This window comes from Telopea speciosissima, unplaced genomic scaffold (assembly GCF_018873765.1).
Source record: "Telopea speciosissima isolate NSW1024214 ecotype Mountain lineage unplaced genomic scaffold, Tspe_v1 Tspe_v1.0702, whole genome shotgun sequence".
NCBI lineage: Eukaryota > Viridiplantae > Streptophyta > Magnoliopsida > Proteales > Proteaceae > Telopea > Telopea speciosissima.
In genome coordinates, this window is record NW_025318038.1 from 1 (window position 1) to 16,976 (window position 16,976).

The window sequence follows — 16,976 nt, forward strand, 5'->3', positions numbered from 1 at the left end:
TAACATCAAAAACAAATGGAAGTCTCCACAAAATGGGCATAAGAACAATTGTGGCATCAACAACACACCATGCAGTCCATGGGAGGGGGAGAGTCCATATTGCATCAATAACCACCTTGGAATCCAAGAAACCCAGATCTTCCCAGCAGCTCCTCAGCACGTGTCCTGCTGTCCCCTCAAAATAAAAATAAAAAACTCAAGGGCCATGTAACCAGTCACAGCAGAAAAAGACCTCAGCCAAGTGATTCTGATTTCTGAGCAACGCACATATGGCCTGCTCATCAACAAGCTATCAACGTAAATGTCCGCCAAACCCTTGTGGGGAGGGGATCTTTGAAACTCATCTGACACAAGGAAAAGTGAAGTTTGTATGAATAACCCATTAGCCTAACAGTTCTATTGAGTCCACGGAATCAATAACAGTTTGGACAAAATCCCGCATGTTCCTCTTAGATCAAAATGATAGATCATGGCTGAGATGACTACTTTCTAGATCAGAAACCCCAAGAAGCTCCAAAGACCAATGCACTTCCAAGGCCCATTTATCTCTGCCTCTCGTCATTATGTAAGATATCATAGTGATTATTGCAGAGCAAAATGAAAATTACAAAGGAGAAACTATTTAGGATCAGTATCTGTCAATGATTTTGATCCATCTGAACTCTGAAGAGGCTTTCCAGATGAAATCCATAGACAAGCACCATTAGATGTCTCATATCTGTTCAATGATAGGGAACCATTTTCTGCATTTTAAATCCCCTCCAATCCAAACCAACAGAAGTATACATACGAAGTTGCAAACTCTCAGCAGGACATCAACATTATTAAAATTAAATCGTACACAAAGTTCAGGAATTGAAAGAACTACTCCAGAAATTGGAGATTATTCGTTAAAGCATCATACTTATACAGGTAGGCTTTAACTTTTACATATGGTCAATAAAAAGTGCAGAACGAATCGTCTAAAAAACAGAATTTAAAATTTAAAGAAAAAATAACATAATCACAACAACAAGAAAACTATGAAAGAATAGGACAACTGACAGAATTTGGTGATTAACTTAATATTTTCCCATCCTTGATTCTCTATGAAATTTGCACTGTGTGAACATACAAATATTGATAAAACACCTTCAAAGCCCAAAAACCAACAAAAACTAAAAATAGCATGTTCATGAATATCATTGCTTACCTTTGACAATCCAGAAAAATTGATTGGCAATAACTCTGAAGTGGCTTCCTTATCTTGATCTGGTGTTAGAACAACATACGCATTTTCCTGAAGTAAAATGGAATGTTCGCTTTTATTTACAACCTGCAATTCTGGGCCCACTGTGTCCAGCATAACCTGAAATAGGAGCGGAGGAATACATTACAGGTTTTTCTTTATGGGGATTAATTATTTTTTCTGTTTTAGTAGAACTACAGAATACATAAGAAGAAATCATAGTAGTTAAACCCGAATCAACAAAATTGTGAATGACAAACAGAAGTGTCTGATGTATTCAGTTAAATAGGCAAACTAATAGAAAGAAAAAGGGAGAGAAGACCCTCGTTTAAGGGTAATAAATAAATAAATAAAATTTTCCATCATATATGAAGTACGTAAACTGTAAGCTATAAACTGAAATCTGACAATCACAAGACTATAAAGTTGGAACAAGGAGCTTACAGCGCAGAGCTTCTTAGTGCTTTTGACAGCGATCTTCAAATTTTCTAGAGTCTCTTGGTGATAGTCGCAGTCGTTCAAGGAAAAATCAAAACGTGCCACTGCAAACGAGACAAATACAAAGCATTACACTCACAAACTTCTCAAGAAAGACAACACAAACTCTAAGCTTGCAATTCAATGAGACGAAAAACTCCAAAAAACATTACAATGGAGGAGCAAAAGAACTTTTTATTTTTCTTTTCTTTTCCTTGCACAGAACCGAAAGGAAGAATACAGAGTCATACACTGGAAGTTATCTAAATAACAGAGTCACAATTCCAAATACCGAACAAATCATACCAGACATCCCTGCCTTGAGACAGCCAGAAATAACCTCGACGGATCTCGATTTCGAGCCAAGTGTGCCGACGATTTTTGTCATTGCAGGAAAGAAACTCTGCAGAATCCATAACCACAAGTCCCAAATCAAGGTCAATCAAAACTCGAAATCCTAATCAAACAACAACTCTTGTTCCACCTCCAACACATATAACTGTAGCATATTTCCAAGTAATAAACTAGAGCAAAGCAGTATGTTTTCTAAGAACAAACTCATAGGAAGTCGATGTTGCAGAAGAAACGAAGAAAACCAAACACTAGAGAAGATTAGTACTTACAGTCCTGGATGGCTCAAGGATGGTAGCCATCCTTATGGGCTCTTCGAGGAGCAAGTGCGTCGAATGCATTTTCGATCAATTATGATCTGCTACTGAGAACAAAGAAGTAGATAAAGTAGCAGAAGACGGTGACAGTAATGTTGAACGAAGAGAGAATGGAGCAGAAGAGAGAGAGAGAGAAAGAAGGCAAGGTTCTCTTTCAGAGCTCTACTGTGCTCTGCTTCGATCAAGCTCTACGTTTTTTTTAACCTACTTATGTTGAGGCAAGAAGTCCTTTTTATCTAATTTCAAACGGGAATTCCAGAAGGAAGATTTACCAGGACTTGACCAGAAAAAATCGGACCGAAACCGTGACCGTCGGATTAGTATTTCTTTGTCTGTCTTAAAGTCTAAACTAAGTCTTAAATTTAATCAGATGGTTGAGATTGACCGAAACCCTTTTCGAATCACGCGGTTGGATTGGTATCACCTACATCGAGAGAACGAGTTATTGTGAACCGTGGGATTGGTACCAGAACTGGAAAGATTCTTTTTGGTCTCTACGTGCATCTATACAAAACCAGCGTGTCTCGCAGTTGAAGGTTTCTTGTGTAAGCAGCGGCGGCCGCATGGAATGCTTGCCGCTAGGATTTCGACGTTGGTTTTCCACTTTCCTTTCCAACTTTACCTCCTTCCCAAGCCATTGGCTTTCTTATGTTCCTGTACATGGTTACTCATCCATCTACGGTACGATGAAGTATTCCACACCGTCGGATCATTTGATTACAATGGGAATTTTCTTGGATTTTAGCTATGATGAGTGATTGGGTGATGACTGATGAGTATACTATATATTATAATGGGCCCGATCAGCACGCAACTCATTCAATTCAACATTCTCGTTCTAAAGTCTAAACCTTTTTGAATGAATTTTCTTTGTTAGCGCGACAAAGCGACCACAGGACATAGGGCGTAACACGAGGGAGGACCGGAGGAGGAGGAAATATATATTCTTCTTGAGCATATGCCAAGGATAAAGGGATCCGAAGTTCCGAACAACAGTCCGCTAAGAAGACAGAATTTTTAAAGAGGTCAAAAACCGAGGGAGTAGAACCTTCTAGAACGTTGATAGAATACAAATGATGTCAATCGATAAGGTATCCGGTATTTGATGCAGTATTGGTAAGGTACAAATGGGTACAAGTATCTCATATCGATATTGTATTATATCTATTAGGTTAAAGTTGATATAAGTATTTGGTACAGTTTCAATTCATTTTTACCATTTTATCTATATAGATATTATACCGAATATCAAATCGATATAGGTATCTCATATTGATACCGTACCATATCTATTCAGTACGATATATTATGATATAAGTGGTACAATTTCTATCTTGATACACAATATGCGGTATAAGTTGACACCCTAAAATACAATAGAGTATTAAGTTAGACTAAGTGACTGACTTAAGATTCTGTACCCAAATACTACAACCTAAATTCCTGGATGTTGATTTGGAATGAAAAGATTCCAATCCAACAGTTCTTACATACCTTAGTCCATGACACTAGACCGGGTACACAATGGTCAATCTCAACCCGGCCCATTGTGCAGTTGTGCAGTTGTGCTCCGAACCCTGAATCACCGATCACGCTAGTGATCACAGCAAAGCGATGTGGCCCACGGTTGAATGGTTCAACTATTATAGATCATGCCAAACCCAAACCCAAACTCGAATCCGACCATTTCAGGGTGGGTTGGTGGAGGATGGAGGAGACCACGTGGGGCCTTGGGGGGGTTTTGTTCCAGTAATAGTGACCTGTTTGATAAATAGATTGGGTGGTGGTCATAAGGTTTGGAGTTTGGTCTTCAGAGGACCACCACTGCATGCCATTGCCACATCGTACCAGGAAAAAGATCGTGTGACCGGTGGATCACACCAGTCACCACATAGCATGTCAAGCACTTTGTCTTTCTTGCTTCTGCGAGTGACAAAACATGAACAGTGACAATTTGTTCGTCTTGAAGACTTGAACTATAGATATTTCAAGTTTATCTAGAAAAAGAACTATAGATATTTAAATCAAATCAAAGAATAGAGTTTTATTTTTTTTGGGGTAGAAAATCAAAGAATAGAGTTATGGGAAAAAGAATGAAAAAAATCTTCTACAGTGCCCTAATCCTATGGTGCACTGTAGTGCGGGTCTGAGAGCTAGACATGTGAAAAATGCGACATCCAATGATACCGAGCTCGAGAAAAAAAGGGGTTAATCCTATGGTGCACTGTAGTGCGGGTCTGAGAGCTAAACATGTGGAAGATGCGACATCCAATGATGCCGAGCTAGAGAAAAAAAGGGGAAAAAAAGAACTATCTTGCATGGAGCTTGCACCATTGGATGAAGCTTCTTCCACGTGTCGAGCTCTCAAACCCACATTGCAGTGCATTGCAAGATGCCCGCACTATAGAGGATTTTAATCTAAAAAGAACTTTGTCAAGGAATGAACCCTACACCAGCACTTCCATGAGTTTATTTCTCTACTCCCCATATGAGAAGACACATTCCACTTGTTTTGAGGAGGAGAAAGAGAGACACATGGGAGTGCTTGTGTAGGCCATATTTCCCAACAGGAAACTACTTCCCAAAAGTTACCCGATCATAAAACTACTTCCCGAAAATTATTTGTTCGTCTGGATCTATAGATATTTCAAGTTTACCAAATAAAAAAATATAGATATTTCAATCAAATCAAAGAATAAAGTTGGGGGCCAATTAATTTAATTAAATTAAAACATGAAGGTACAAAGTCATTTTCTAAAGAACTTGAAAATGATTGTTTTGTCTTCACTACAAAGAATTATTATTCTTCTTCCAAACAAGTCTTACGTTTGAAAACGATTTTAAAATTTGTATATTTTGCTGTTCAAAAGAAAGGAAGATGGATAATGGATAATACAATTACCAAATAAATAAGTATCCAAGACAAAAATAAATGTAAAACAAAATCAAACTTACTTGTTTTGTATTTAATTTTCTTATCTCATAAATCTAAATAATTTTCCTTAGATAATCGTATCTTCTCTGAATGGACATTTTTGTCTTTTTTCCTTTTTGGATAATCAGTCAAACTTGTAGGTGAAGGATTTGAAAAAAGAGGTCACGCATATAAAAGGAATTACAAACTGGGAGAATGTTTTCTGCATGGGATGCATGGGTCACACCCACACACAAGGGGCTGAAATGACTGCCATGCCCCCCATGTGTGGCGGAAATTCTGCCCCCTATTGTGCCACTGGCTGCACTCTCATTGGTTGGCGAGTGCAGTGTGGCCCCTGCGTCCCACCCAGAAAACAGCGCCCCTTGCAAACTTCATCAAACCCAGATAGTGTTAGATATATCTGTCCATCAAACCCGGTTTATTCTTTATTGAACTGTTTATACATTTTGGTTTAATAAAATCACATGTGATATAAACTTTTTGAGTATTATGTATCCTTAAGTTTACACTTAAAAATGGTAGTAACGACTAGGGTTTGGGCTGGGCATCATTATCATACGGTCGTCGCATTGGGTACATCTAGCCATGTTGATGTCAGGGTACGAATTCAAGTACACGTATTGATTTATATTGACAAAGAATTTAATTATATCGATTCCCTCATGTTACTGCCAGATGTAAGTTTGGGATAGACATGTGTCACAGTAGGTACCGCAGCCTCCGGATGTAGGGTTTCTCCATCTTGTGGGCGAGATCTGTTGGTTTCCTTGGCCCCTTTGGCAACAAGAGATTTGGGAATTGGTCATATTCGGCATACATAGGGTTGGGGTCATGCTTAATAAATTATAATACATGGAGTCACCACCTAAGATTAGGGCCTATGACCCAATGGGTGTGACCTTATCCGAACTAACGAATAAAGTCACTTGATTCCACATGTTCTGGTCAAAGAATGGATAAGGGGTCAGGCTACGGGAATGGGAAGGTATTAGCACCCAATCTTGCCCGATTGAACGGATCTTTCTATTATAGATGCTAGATATTGAATATTCTCTTCTTATGGTAATTTTATGTCATCATGTGAGTCTTAAGGAAAAAAAGATTATCAGAAACTATGCACAATCGCAATAGTAAGCATGCATCATATCAAGATCTATAACAAAAAAAAAGTAAATAAAATTTAAAAAAAAAAAAGATTTAACTACTATGTACACTAAAGTGATGAGAATTAAAGGACTACATTATGCCAAAATGAAATATGACGATTATACCTCTGTACAAAGATGCAAAGGTTCTCGGATTATCTGTCGTCCCCTAGCTCAGGTGGAGATGGATGGTTGGATCATCACCCTTCTTGCTTAAACCACTTGATAGTATTTGGATCAAGGATTGGTTATTCGAACATAATAACAGCTATGATGGTCGGTAGGATCACTCCTCAAGCGGGGTAATCGACAGATCTACTCATGACTAAAGCGAAAGGATACCCCTCGGAACTCACTTAAAGTAGCAAAATAGAGGAGAAAACACTCTCTAAGATATATCCTTAATTTAAACTTCAAGTCACTCTATCAGAGTTTACATAAAGTAACTCTCCACTACATCCATCTACTAAAATAAAAACCAATGAAAAGAAAACTTTAAGTCACCCTCGAGCTCCACTGTAAGCAGTACCTCCACTCTACTCCTCTGCAATATCAAAATTAATGGGATAAGCTCAACAACCCAGTAAGCCAAAAAAAATAGTAAAAAATACAACACAAAACAACTATCAACAAGAATCAATAGTTAGAACCAATAATTTTTAGTTTTCCAAAAAAAAAATTAATACTTTTAATAGAACACTGTCATTTTAAAACAAAGTCATCTCCACTTATCATTCTTTAGCCGACATTGAGGGAAATAGGCTGCCACCACCCATAACACGAGAGAGGAACACGATCAATCTCCAATTATCTCCAATTGTCTCCTATTAATATCCTATCCCACCAATAACTCATATGTGTACAGTGGGTATGTTTCTGCGGCTCCACGGAATAAACAACCTCTCTGGTGTTGGTCCAAGGCAGTCTATTTACCCTCAAAATCTCCTTTTATATCACCTTTCAAAATCACACTCTCCAAATAAAACACACATGTGAAAGAAAAAAAATAGAAGTGAAATCTCCAAGTAATCATCAACATTACAATATACAACATACACAAATATTTGTCTCCAAATTTCAATTATCTCCTATAAACATATGACACACACTTAAACACAATTCAAATAAGCACATGTCATCACTTCTCACTTATACAAACATATCACTCATCGCATCACACAACCAAACCACACATCTATGGTGTACCCATACTATAATCTACTTACCTTAGTCTGCAATTATGTTATCCCAACCCTCTGATCAGTGAGAAGTCATTATCTATAATTGTGAGGCGTTCCTTATTAATCACTTAATCCACAAACCAAACCAGTACCCTATTCCCTCAAAAGTCAACCATAAGGTCCACAAATCAAAATAGGCTAAAACCTTGGTCGACAATTACATTAGGTAGCACTCACATACCCCCTAACTTTGTTCATAAAATTTTGATGGAATTAAGGTGATTGAGGGAGAACTCAAATCTGACCAAAAAAAAACCAAAAATAAAGAATAGGGAAGTTTATCAATCATAACAGCAAGCAACCACAGAATGGGCCCAAATCAGAATTGAGTTTCACCCCTAGTAGGCCAACAAAATCCCAAAACCTCATCCTAATCTGACCTACATTGGGTCTTGCGATTTGGGTCTCAAGTATAGCCCCAAAACTCTAAAACAGAACAGGTTTTCAACATAGGGAAAAATCAGAATTTTCACCTTAAAACAGAATGGCTTTTAATGTAGAGAAAAGTCAGAATTTAATCCTTAAAACAGAATGGTTTTTAGTGTAGAGAAAAATCAGAATTTAATCCTTAAAACAAAGCAAAAATCATCATGAGTAATATGAATCACAGATTAAGCAGGTCTGGTCAAAGATAATCCGTTGGAGATCAAAAATATATCAAGCAATACATAGACATAATTTAGGTTTTTGTTTTTCTCTTCTTCTTCTTTTTTTGGAACAGGAAGGGGGTCACCTACGGTTGGCAGTAGGTAGCCCATATGGGGCTGAAACCCAGATTGAAGGAGCCCCTAATGATGCTCAGTAATCCCTCAAAAGGGCTTGAGAAAAGGAAAACAGGTCCAAAAGTTATGGCAGAACCGATTTGCCTAAGAAAACCTTGACAACAAGGGTTCAATAATCAGAAAATAATAAAGCAACCTTTCTTCACCAATCGCAGCCCAGATTGCAGCCAAAATCCACAGACTAGAAGTTGGTTCGATTCTCTTTCTTTGTTTCAGATCTCCTTCTCCTCTTTCTTTATATCTCACACACACCCTTCTCACACTTCGTCTCGATTTCAAACTCTCTCTCTCTCTCTTCCCTCTTCCCTTTGTAGTCCATGCTTCTTTCCTTCTTTCTTCCTTGCGACTTAAGTTTTTTAATCCCCTAATTTCAGTCTATCACATATTCTCTCTTTCCTTTTGTTTGGTTTCCCTCCCTCCCTCTCTTACGAGATTCTCTCAGTCTCTCCCTTTCTCTCACACACGCTATTTCTATCCTCCTTTTTATTTATTTATTTATTTTAACCCACTCTCCTGTTATATCTATGCCTTCTAATCCTTCCACGATTCTGTAGTTTCCCCCTTTCTCACGGTTTGTTTGGTAGGGTGGGGTCCACCAGCCTAAGGTTGCAATAAAAATAAAGAATTTAACTATATTGTCCACCCACCCTAAGACTTGAACCCAAGACCTCATGATTAATTAAAGTCTCAACCACTAAGCTAGGTACTCACCTGGCTGACGGAGGCATGTGGTCCCCCCCATGTCCGCAGCGTCATGGGTTTTTTCGCGTCGCAAGGGTTAAAAACCAGCAGCGCTGCGATGGAGAGGTGCCTCAAGAGCTCAAAAATGGGATTTTTAATGGGCTTTTCTGGATTTCATGAGTTTTTTTGGGTTTTCATGGGTTCGGAATACGGTCCCTTCCATCTATGTCCCGTTGTCATCATCGCCAAGGGTGATGGCAAAATTTCAGTATCTACAGCCATCGAGACCTAGAACCTGAGAGGGTCTTGTCACTGCAAAATGTGAATACATTATTTGGTTATCAATGACTGAGGTTCATAGAACCAAAGTCGATATTCTGGGAATGCGCGAACATTTTGTGAGTGAAAGAGTCACTCAACATGGTCTCCACTACTTGATTGGAGAACTTCAAAGAGAGGTTGTCTATGGGTGGTCGAATGAGAATCAAGATCCTATACCATTTTGAAAATGGTTTGCAAAACGTATTTTCACATAAAATAATAGAATATATATATTTTTTTATTTAAATATTTAATCGTGTTTTACGGATTCCGATCACGTACCATAACAATGATGTTGATTAGTGGAGGGTTGGTACATAATAAGATGTTATTATGTAAGAGTATTTTTGGGGTTTGCTAATTAAATAATTAATTATTTTAATTTAATAGATATGGTGTAATTATTTAGTTAAATAATTATTTATTTACTTTCCCTTTTTAATGTTTTTTTTGATAAAGAGAATAGTAAAATTCATTGTAAAAAAAAGATTATATTCCCTAACAAAAAAAACCATGCTCCAATAAAGGATTTGTGCTACAGATCTGTGTAAAAGGCTATCATCCTCCACAAAGATGACGATAATCTTCTTGGCACAAAAGGATCTCTTAGTAAGACTCGTTAGGACTGAAACATGGCCGCATTGGGCCGGGTTTTTTAAAACCCCAACCTAACCCTATATCCCCTTAACTTAGCTCAGGCCTGCCATGACCCTGAGTTAGGGCCTAAAAACCTTAACCCATGCCCAACCCTGTTAGGCTCAGCCTAGCCCAGGCCCACCCTGATTGGCCTGATTGGGCTAGGTCGGGCCGGGTTGGCCCTGATTCACCTTGACCCTGTTTTGACATTCAGATCAGGATGACCTTGATTGGGCTTGACCGGCTGACCGTAATACTTTCAACTCACAATCACTGTAAGAAAATTCAAAATAATTTTCATCATTTAGGCATGGCAAAAAACTTTATAAGCATATAAAACTCCATTTAAGCAAATCATCAAGCATGAGGTATGTAGTAAAGTTACCATTATAGAGCAAGAAAATGGAAGCAAAATGTTCATGGATATAAAACCAAAGAAAGGAATCACTTACGGAACCATCCCTACTATATAGCCACCTCACAGGGTGTTTCTCACTCTTAACTTATCCCTAGCCTTGTTTCCAGCGACACCCTACAACGAGTCACAACTGGTCTTTGATCTCTCTCCTCCCTCTTCCTTCCAACCTGGTTTTTGTGTCGAAGGCAGCCATTTTTGGGCGACCAAACCCCTGGAATATCAGCCCTTAATCCCTTCCCAATCTTGAAAATCAAATCAAACTTCAGGGTTGGTCCTCTTGCTATTGTTGGATCAGAATTGCAGAGATTTTATTTCATCTTCTGATCTCTGTCTTGGGTGTTATCTACATGGAATCCATAGGCCTTCGAGTTTGCTACCACCCCTAAAATCTCAAGTCGATCCGACTCCTGTGGAGTGATTTATCTCACTGCAAAGGTGGTTGGTACTGATGGTTTCCTGTTTTAATCGAAGGTTGCAAAAGACTCTAGGTGATGTTACATTATTTGTCAACTACCAAGCAACAATGGCTTATCGAGTTGGACAAGTTGGTGATTCAGTTGAAATTTTCAACAAGAAGAAGGGTTCGGGAGGGAGAGAGAGAGAGAGAGATTCGACAATTGGCAAGCATCGTAAGGATGTCAATAGATATTTGAAAATCCGTATTCGAACCGTGTTCGTATCCATTTAGGAAAATCCGAATCCGTCCTAAACTAATCGGATACAAATATGATAATCCCCCTATCCGATTGATTATTATCCAATTCGTTTAGCAATTTGATAGTAATAAAATATATGAAATATATCTCTGTGTCTGTATATCCTTTTAAGTTATCTTATTGTATTTTGTTATCTTATTTTTACAATTTTATAAGTTAAGATAATGTGATTCTTTTCTAGATTTTCTATTGGTTTATATATATATATATATATATATATATATTGTTTTATGCAATGTGATACATGGAATCACATAACTGTTAAAATAAATACAAGACACAATCAATAGTAAAAAATATAAGAAAATAAAATAACTAAGAAGAGTAGAAGAAAGGGTAGTTGTTGAACTCTCGAGTCTCAACCCTAACCTCATTATAAAAACGGTAAAGATGTTAATGGATCGTTAAAAATCCGTATTCGATCCGTGTTCATTTAGGAGAATCCGTATCCAAAAATACTATCCGGAAACTATCTGAATCCGTCTTAAAACTGATAGGATATTATCCGAATCCGTCCGAATATAATCATATGCGAATATGACAATGCCACTATCCAACTGAATTTGATCCATTTACATCCTTAGCAAGCAGCAAGGTAACCGCGGTTGTAGTTGGAGAGAAGCAGAGAGAACCCAAAAGCAAAAAAAGTAAAAAGACGATGAAGATAAGAAGTTAATCATAAGGGCTAATGGAGATAAAAAGTTAAAAGCCTTTAGGGTTTAAAAGTCTTGATTGCCTAAAAACAATACAATAGTTAATAAATATAGTTAAATGAAATAAACGGTCGGGCTGGGCGGGCTGGGCTAAGCGTCAACCTTGGCCCAACCCGGCCCTAACTCAGGGCTTGAAAAACCCAACCCTAGCCCACCCTCATCCAGTCCAGGCCCTATTTGGGTTCAGGGCGGGTTTTGGTCGACAGGGCCAATTTACACCCCTACTTCCCGCAATGCATCAAACTCCTAGCTCCTAAGAAAAGACCAAAAATGGTTGCACTGCCAAGTGTTGTCTGCCCAATGTAACTGATTTTCAAAAGTCCAAGGGCTTTATACATGATAGCCTCATAAGTCCCATAAATACCAACGCCAGTGCCAACAACAACACCGCCGACTACAACGCCTGTTGTAACACGAGCAAAGCAGCTATCCCTCGCCAGCATTTTTTTTCTTTCTTTGTGTCTCTACGTCAGTCACCTGACTTGTTACCTCTCCTATTTACTTTTCCTTTAGGATTCTGCTTCTTCACCAATTAAAAGCACATTAGGAATATAAGGTGGAATTCAAGTCAACTTGGAGGAGAGAGAGAGTCACACTCTCACAAGGATTACAAGAGGGGCTCTAAACCTATTTCAACTAAGGGGGGAGTCAGCCAAAAAGTTTGGCCAAATTTTCTATCTCCTCTCCCCTTGGCCAAACTTCACTGTCTCTCCTCTCTCTTGTCTCTTCTTGCTCTCTTGCTCTTGAGATATAGGGTTTGTTGAAACCCTGGTTATTTTTAAAGTTTTTTAAGAGATCTATTATTGGCTTAGAGAACCTTAGCTGCACTAAGAAGGTTCAAGATTGTCTTACCTGGTGTGCTCGTTGGAGGAAGAACCATTATCTAGAGGAGGAGCAACACTTGAGGCTCTTCAGGTTGCCAAATCTAATCAAATCTTTTGTGTTTAATCTAATATGGTTTGATATTCATGGGATGCGAAAGAAATCCAAATTGTTCTCTTTCCACTATGCATTCAAGTGGGGGATGTTTCCCTCTCTTCCATGGGATGGTTGAAGAAATGTTTTTCTTTTCTTGTCTTTTCCCTAATTCTTATGGGACAAGAAAGAGATTGGTTTGGTAACTTTTTAAAAATAGAACCTAAATTTCCTTTGATTGGTTTCCCTGAGATTCAATTGAGATGATCCCACGGCATCCAACAAGTGCTATCAAAGCCACTCCTTCGTGCCCATGAACACAAAATTATGGCATGCAAAAATGAATCTTTATTGTATGCATACATCTCTTTTCTTGAAATCTTGATTTAAATTCATCTTGAGAAAAAAAAGAATAATTCTTGATTTTCTATGGAAGAGAAGATAAAGATCTGTTTTTCAATTTCCTATGGGATATCAAAAGAGAAAAATGTTCTCCCTAAACTTATGGAGAGACTAAACTCAAGCAATCATGGTTGCCTGCGTTTGCAAGCAATCATGGTTGCCTGCGTTTGCAAGCAACCATAGTTGCTTGCAGTCAAGTGCCTTGCACCCAAAACTCCCAGAGCCTCACACGCGCCAAGCGCCTTAGCACCCACGTACCTTGCTGCTTAGCAGCTGCACAGTAGCGTGATTTTTTGCCTCACTGTGCCGCCGCCTTGCTGCCCTGCCACCTCGTTGTGTAGCCGCCGCTAATGTAGCGTTGCTCTCTCTTAAAAAAAATTAATTAACAGAAGAGTTTTGTTTAGGGTTTTGAAAGGGAGGAGATGGATGAAGTAAGTATGTCTTCATCCACCCATGGTTGAAATTGGATTTTAATTGAATTGGACATTTAATTACATGTGATGTAAATGATATTTGGATATTTTTGTGGGGTTGTTCACATGAGATGTGATTCCAATGACATAATTGTGAGTTATTTGGTGTGATACTCATGCAATGGAATGTTACCATAATAGATGGTAGAAGGTTTACCAATGTATCACATGAGATTGGTATGACAATAAACTTGAACCTGATGATTGAATTAATTAAGTGTTAATTAATTGTGGTACTCATACACGGTAAAAATTATTCTTGCTTGTATTGGTAATTACAAGATTAGCTTTCTAATAACATGGATGGCTGTTAAAAACATGTGATGCTTCTCTTTCTCTTTCTCTCTCTCTCTCTCTCTCTCTCCCCCCCCCCTTCTTTTTTATAAGCAAATGTAATTCTCTCCCATGGGCAGCCCAATTGGTAGGTTGGTTTCTCCATTGAAGGTTTCTTATTGGAAAGAAAAATATATAGAACTTTTCTTAGGTTTTCAATGTAATTTTAGAGGAAATAGGATTCCCAAGGCATGTTGATGATGATTCACATATGATGATCAAAGTTTATGAAAATGATAATCGTCAACTTTGATGGAAGAGCAGATGGAGGAGATGATCGAGATGAAGCATGTGCATACACTTGACAACATCCTAGGCATTTGATGCACCATAATACGTGAAATTTTTTATTAGAATCTTTTATTTAGGGGAGCGTAATAATCACTTCTATTGAATGCAGCCATCCCATAATCACATTAAAAAAAATTAAAGTTGTTTAATTTGGAATGCCATTCATTTTGATGTTGTGAGAATAAATGCGATATCCCTTATTGTATCAATACATGTATGAAATGGATTAGTCTAGGTTTGTAGACATATCTGTGGCCTCCCATTGAAGGTAGATGTAGAAGTTTCGTGATGTGGTCCTGCAGATGTCAATAGAATAATGTCATGTTTACATCACTTAACTATCTATGTTTAAATCTTCTTAGATAAGTTTATAGTACAGATAGTGAGGGGCACTACGCTAGTGGATCATCCTTCATGATTCTATAATTATAACCAATGCAATGGGTATGTACATGACTTGAGTGTGTGTCAGCCGACAGAATCTATACATGACACTCAGGTTGCTGAAATTATTGGAAGCCTAGGGGGCAGACAACATAATCTACACAAGCAAAGTATGTATAATGACTCCTAATAGGGTAAGTTATCCATGCAAGTGTTGTTGGTATCCAATTCATTACTCAGGCCATGAGGGAGACTTGAACTATGTACAACCATTGATATTATTAGCTCATTGTATTATCGATGGTTATTATTTCATGTGATATTATTTGTACTTGTGTAGATTTTTAATCAATGGCTGCTACTTAATGCCAACATGTTCACACTTATTTGTGATTCGAAATTGACTAGACGCAATTATGTTAACTGGTACCAGGGCATTAAATTGCTCTTGAATGCAGAAGGTTTCTTCTCTATTCTTGATGAACAAGTTCCACCAGAATCCCACCATGAAGATCTTATGGAACAAAAACACTTTCAAGAATTCCTTATCAAGGATTCCAAAGCCTCACTCTATATCTTAAGATCATTGGATAAATCAACAGCGGATTGGGTCAATGACACAAATATAGTTGGGGGTAAATGGACAAACTTACTGAATTGTTCAACAAGCAGTTGACACATGCCCACTATGAGGTTGTGAGTCAGATCCATAACTCCAGGATGTTCCAAGGGACTCCAGTAATGGATCATGCCATGAAAATGATTAGTCTGTTTGAAAAGCTGGAATCCATGGGGACAACAGTTGACCTAAAATAAAAAAACTAATGTAATCTTGAACTCTCTGCCATCTGCCTATGGTCTTTTTCAGTTGTCATATAATATCAGTGATAAGGAATTGGAGCCTAATGAGCTGGCCAAAGTGTTAGTCGAGGTAGAGAAGACCATGAAAAAGGATAAACCTGAGGTCAATGCTATTGAAGCAAAGACTTCTTCCAAGGGAAAGAAGAAGAAAAAGGGAAACCAGGGTAAGACCCTGAAACCCAAGGGTGGTGGTACAGGTAATAAGAAAGCAAAGGAAAAATGCTTCTATTGCAAGAAAGATGGTCACTGGAAAAAAATTGCCGTGCATTCCTGGCAACTGTAAAGGACAAGAAGCTAGAAGAATCAGAGACTCCTAAAGAAGGTACATGTGATGTAAATGTTCGTTATGAATCAAGTTTGTCCTTTGAACCTATCAATTCTTGGTTGGTGGATACTAGATCCACTGTTCATATATGCAATATGTTGCAGGGATTTAAGGAGACAAATAAATTGAAAAGAAATGAGGTGCGTCTACACATGGGCACTGGAGTAGAAGCCATGACGATGGCTGTAAGAACATTTAATTTAGAATTTGATTCCATTAATTTAGTTTTAAAGGATTGTTATTATGTACCCTCTTTCAAGAAGAAGATAGTTTAAGTTTCAAAACTAGTTTTGGATGGATATAATTTATTTTTTTTAATTCTAAATTGATTATTCGTTTAAATAAATCTTTCGTGGCATCTGGATATTTATAAAATGGTTTGTATTTTCTAATTTGTCCTATTAAAACGAATATTATTTCAAATATTGATATGAAACGTAAACAAGCTTTAGCGAACACAATATATATGTAGCATCTAAGATTATGTCACATTTACATGGACTGAATCGATAAACTAGTGAAGGATGGACCATTAGAGAGAACCCTTCCCTAGCTGTGAGTTATGTCTTTATGGCAAAATGACCAAGAAACCCTTTAACAATAAAGGTACTAGAGCCATAGATTTGTTAGAATTGATACATATTGATGTGTGTGGACCCATTAATATACAAGTTAGATACGGATTTGAGTATTTCATAACTTTTACTGATGATTGCTCTAGATATGGTTATGTCTACTTAATGTGTAGAAAATCGAAAACTTTTGAAAAATTCAAAGAATTCCAAGCCATATGTACGACCGGTCCATTTTCACATTAAAAGAGGGGAAAAGTAAACAAAAATAAAATAAACAGGACTAATCCATCTATTTAATTCAAAATTTCTAGTTTATTTACTACATTAGTCCACCAACAAACCGCCAATGTCTCATTCATATCAAATTCCACATAGCTATACATATCCTGTGAATCAAATAAGAACCACTGACTCTCCAGACCATTACGCAACAACCTAAACATTTATTTACTC

The 16,976-nt window shown here is 37.7% G+C and overlaps 2 protein-coding genes across 2 annotated transcripts; both read right to left on the bottom strand.

Moving 5' to 3' along the window:
* Positions 1-1,003: 1,003 nt before the first annotated feature.
* LOC122648285 (pyruvate kinase 2, cytosolic-like) lies at positions 1,004-2,475 on the bottom strand. The gene is made up of 4 exons (XM_043841515.1): positions 2,329-2,475; positions 2,012-2,108; positions 1,673-1,770; positions 1,004-1,348 (listed from the first exon to the last, which is right to left on the bottom strand). Exons 1-4 carry the CDS (start codon positions 2,395-2,397, stop codon positions 1,004-1,006), a joined length of 609 nt encoding a protein of 202 aa, XP_043697450.1. The 5' UTR covers positions 2,398-2,475.
* Positions 2,476-12,185: 9,710 nt separating this feature from the next.
* LOC122648286 lies at positions 12,186-12,407 on the bottom strand. Its single transcript, XM_043841516.1, has one exon. The coding sequence runs from the start codon at positions 12,405-12,407 to the stop codon at positions 12,186-12,188; it is 222 nt and encodes a 73-aa protein (XP_043697451.1).
* Positions 12,408-16,976: the final 4,569 nt, after the last annotated feature.

What these genes read in the sequence shown, in the direction of transcription:
- LOC122648285 (XM_043841515.1), bottom strand. Translation starts at nt 2,397, where the DNA reads ATGCATTCGACGCACTTGCTCCTCGAAGAGCCCATAAGGATGGCTACC. An exon ending in TCTCAAGGCAGGGATGTCTG is followed by an intron (nt 1,771 to 2,011) that starts GTATGATTTGTT and finishes TCTCGTTTGCAG; the next exon opens with TGGCACGTTTTGATTTTTCC. An exon ending in GCACTAAGAAGCTCTGCGCT is followed by an intron (nt 1,349 to 1,672) that starts GTAAGCTCCTTG and finishes CTCCTATTTCAG; the next exon opens with GTTATGCTGGACACAGTGGG.
- LOC122648286 (XM_043841516.1), bottom strand. Translation starts at nt 12,407, where the DNA reads ATGCTGGCGAGGGATAGCTGCTTTGCTCGTGTTACAACAGGCGTTGTA.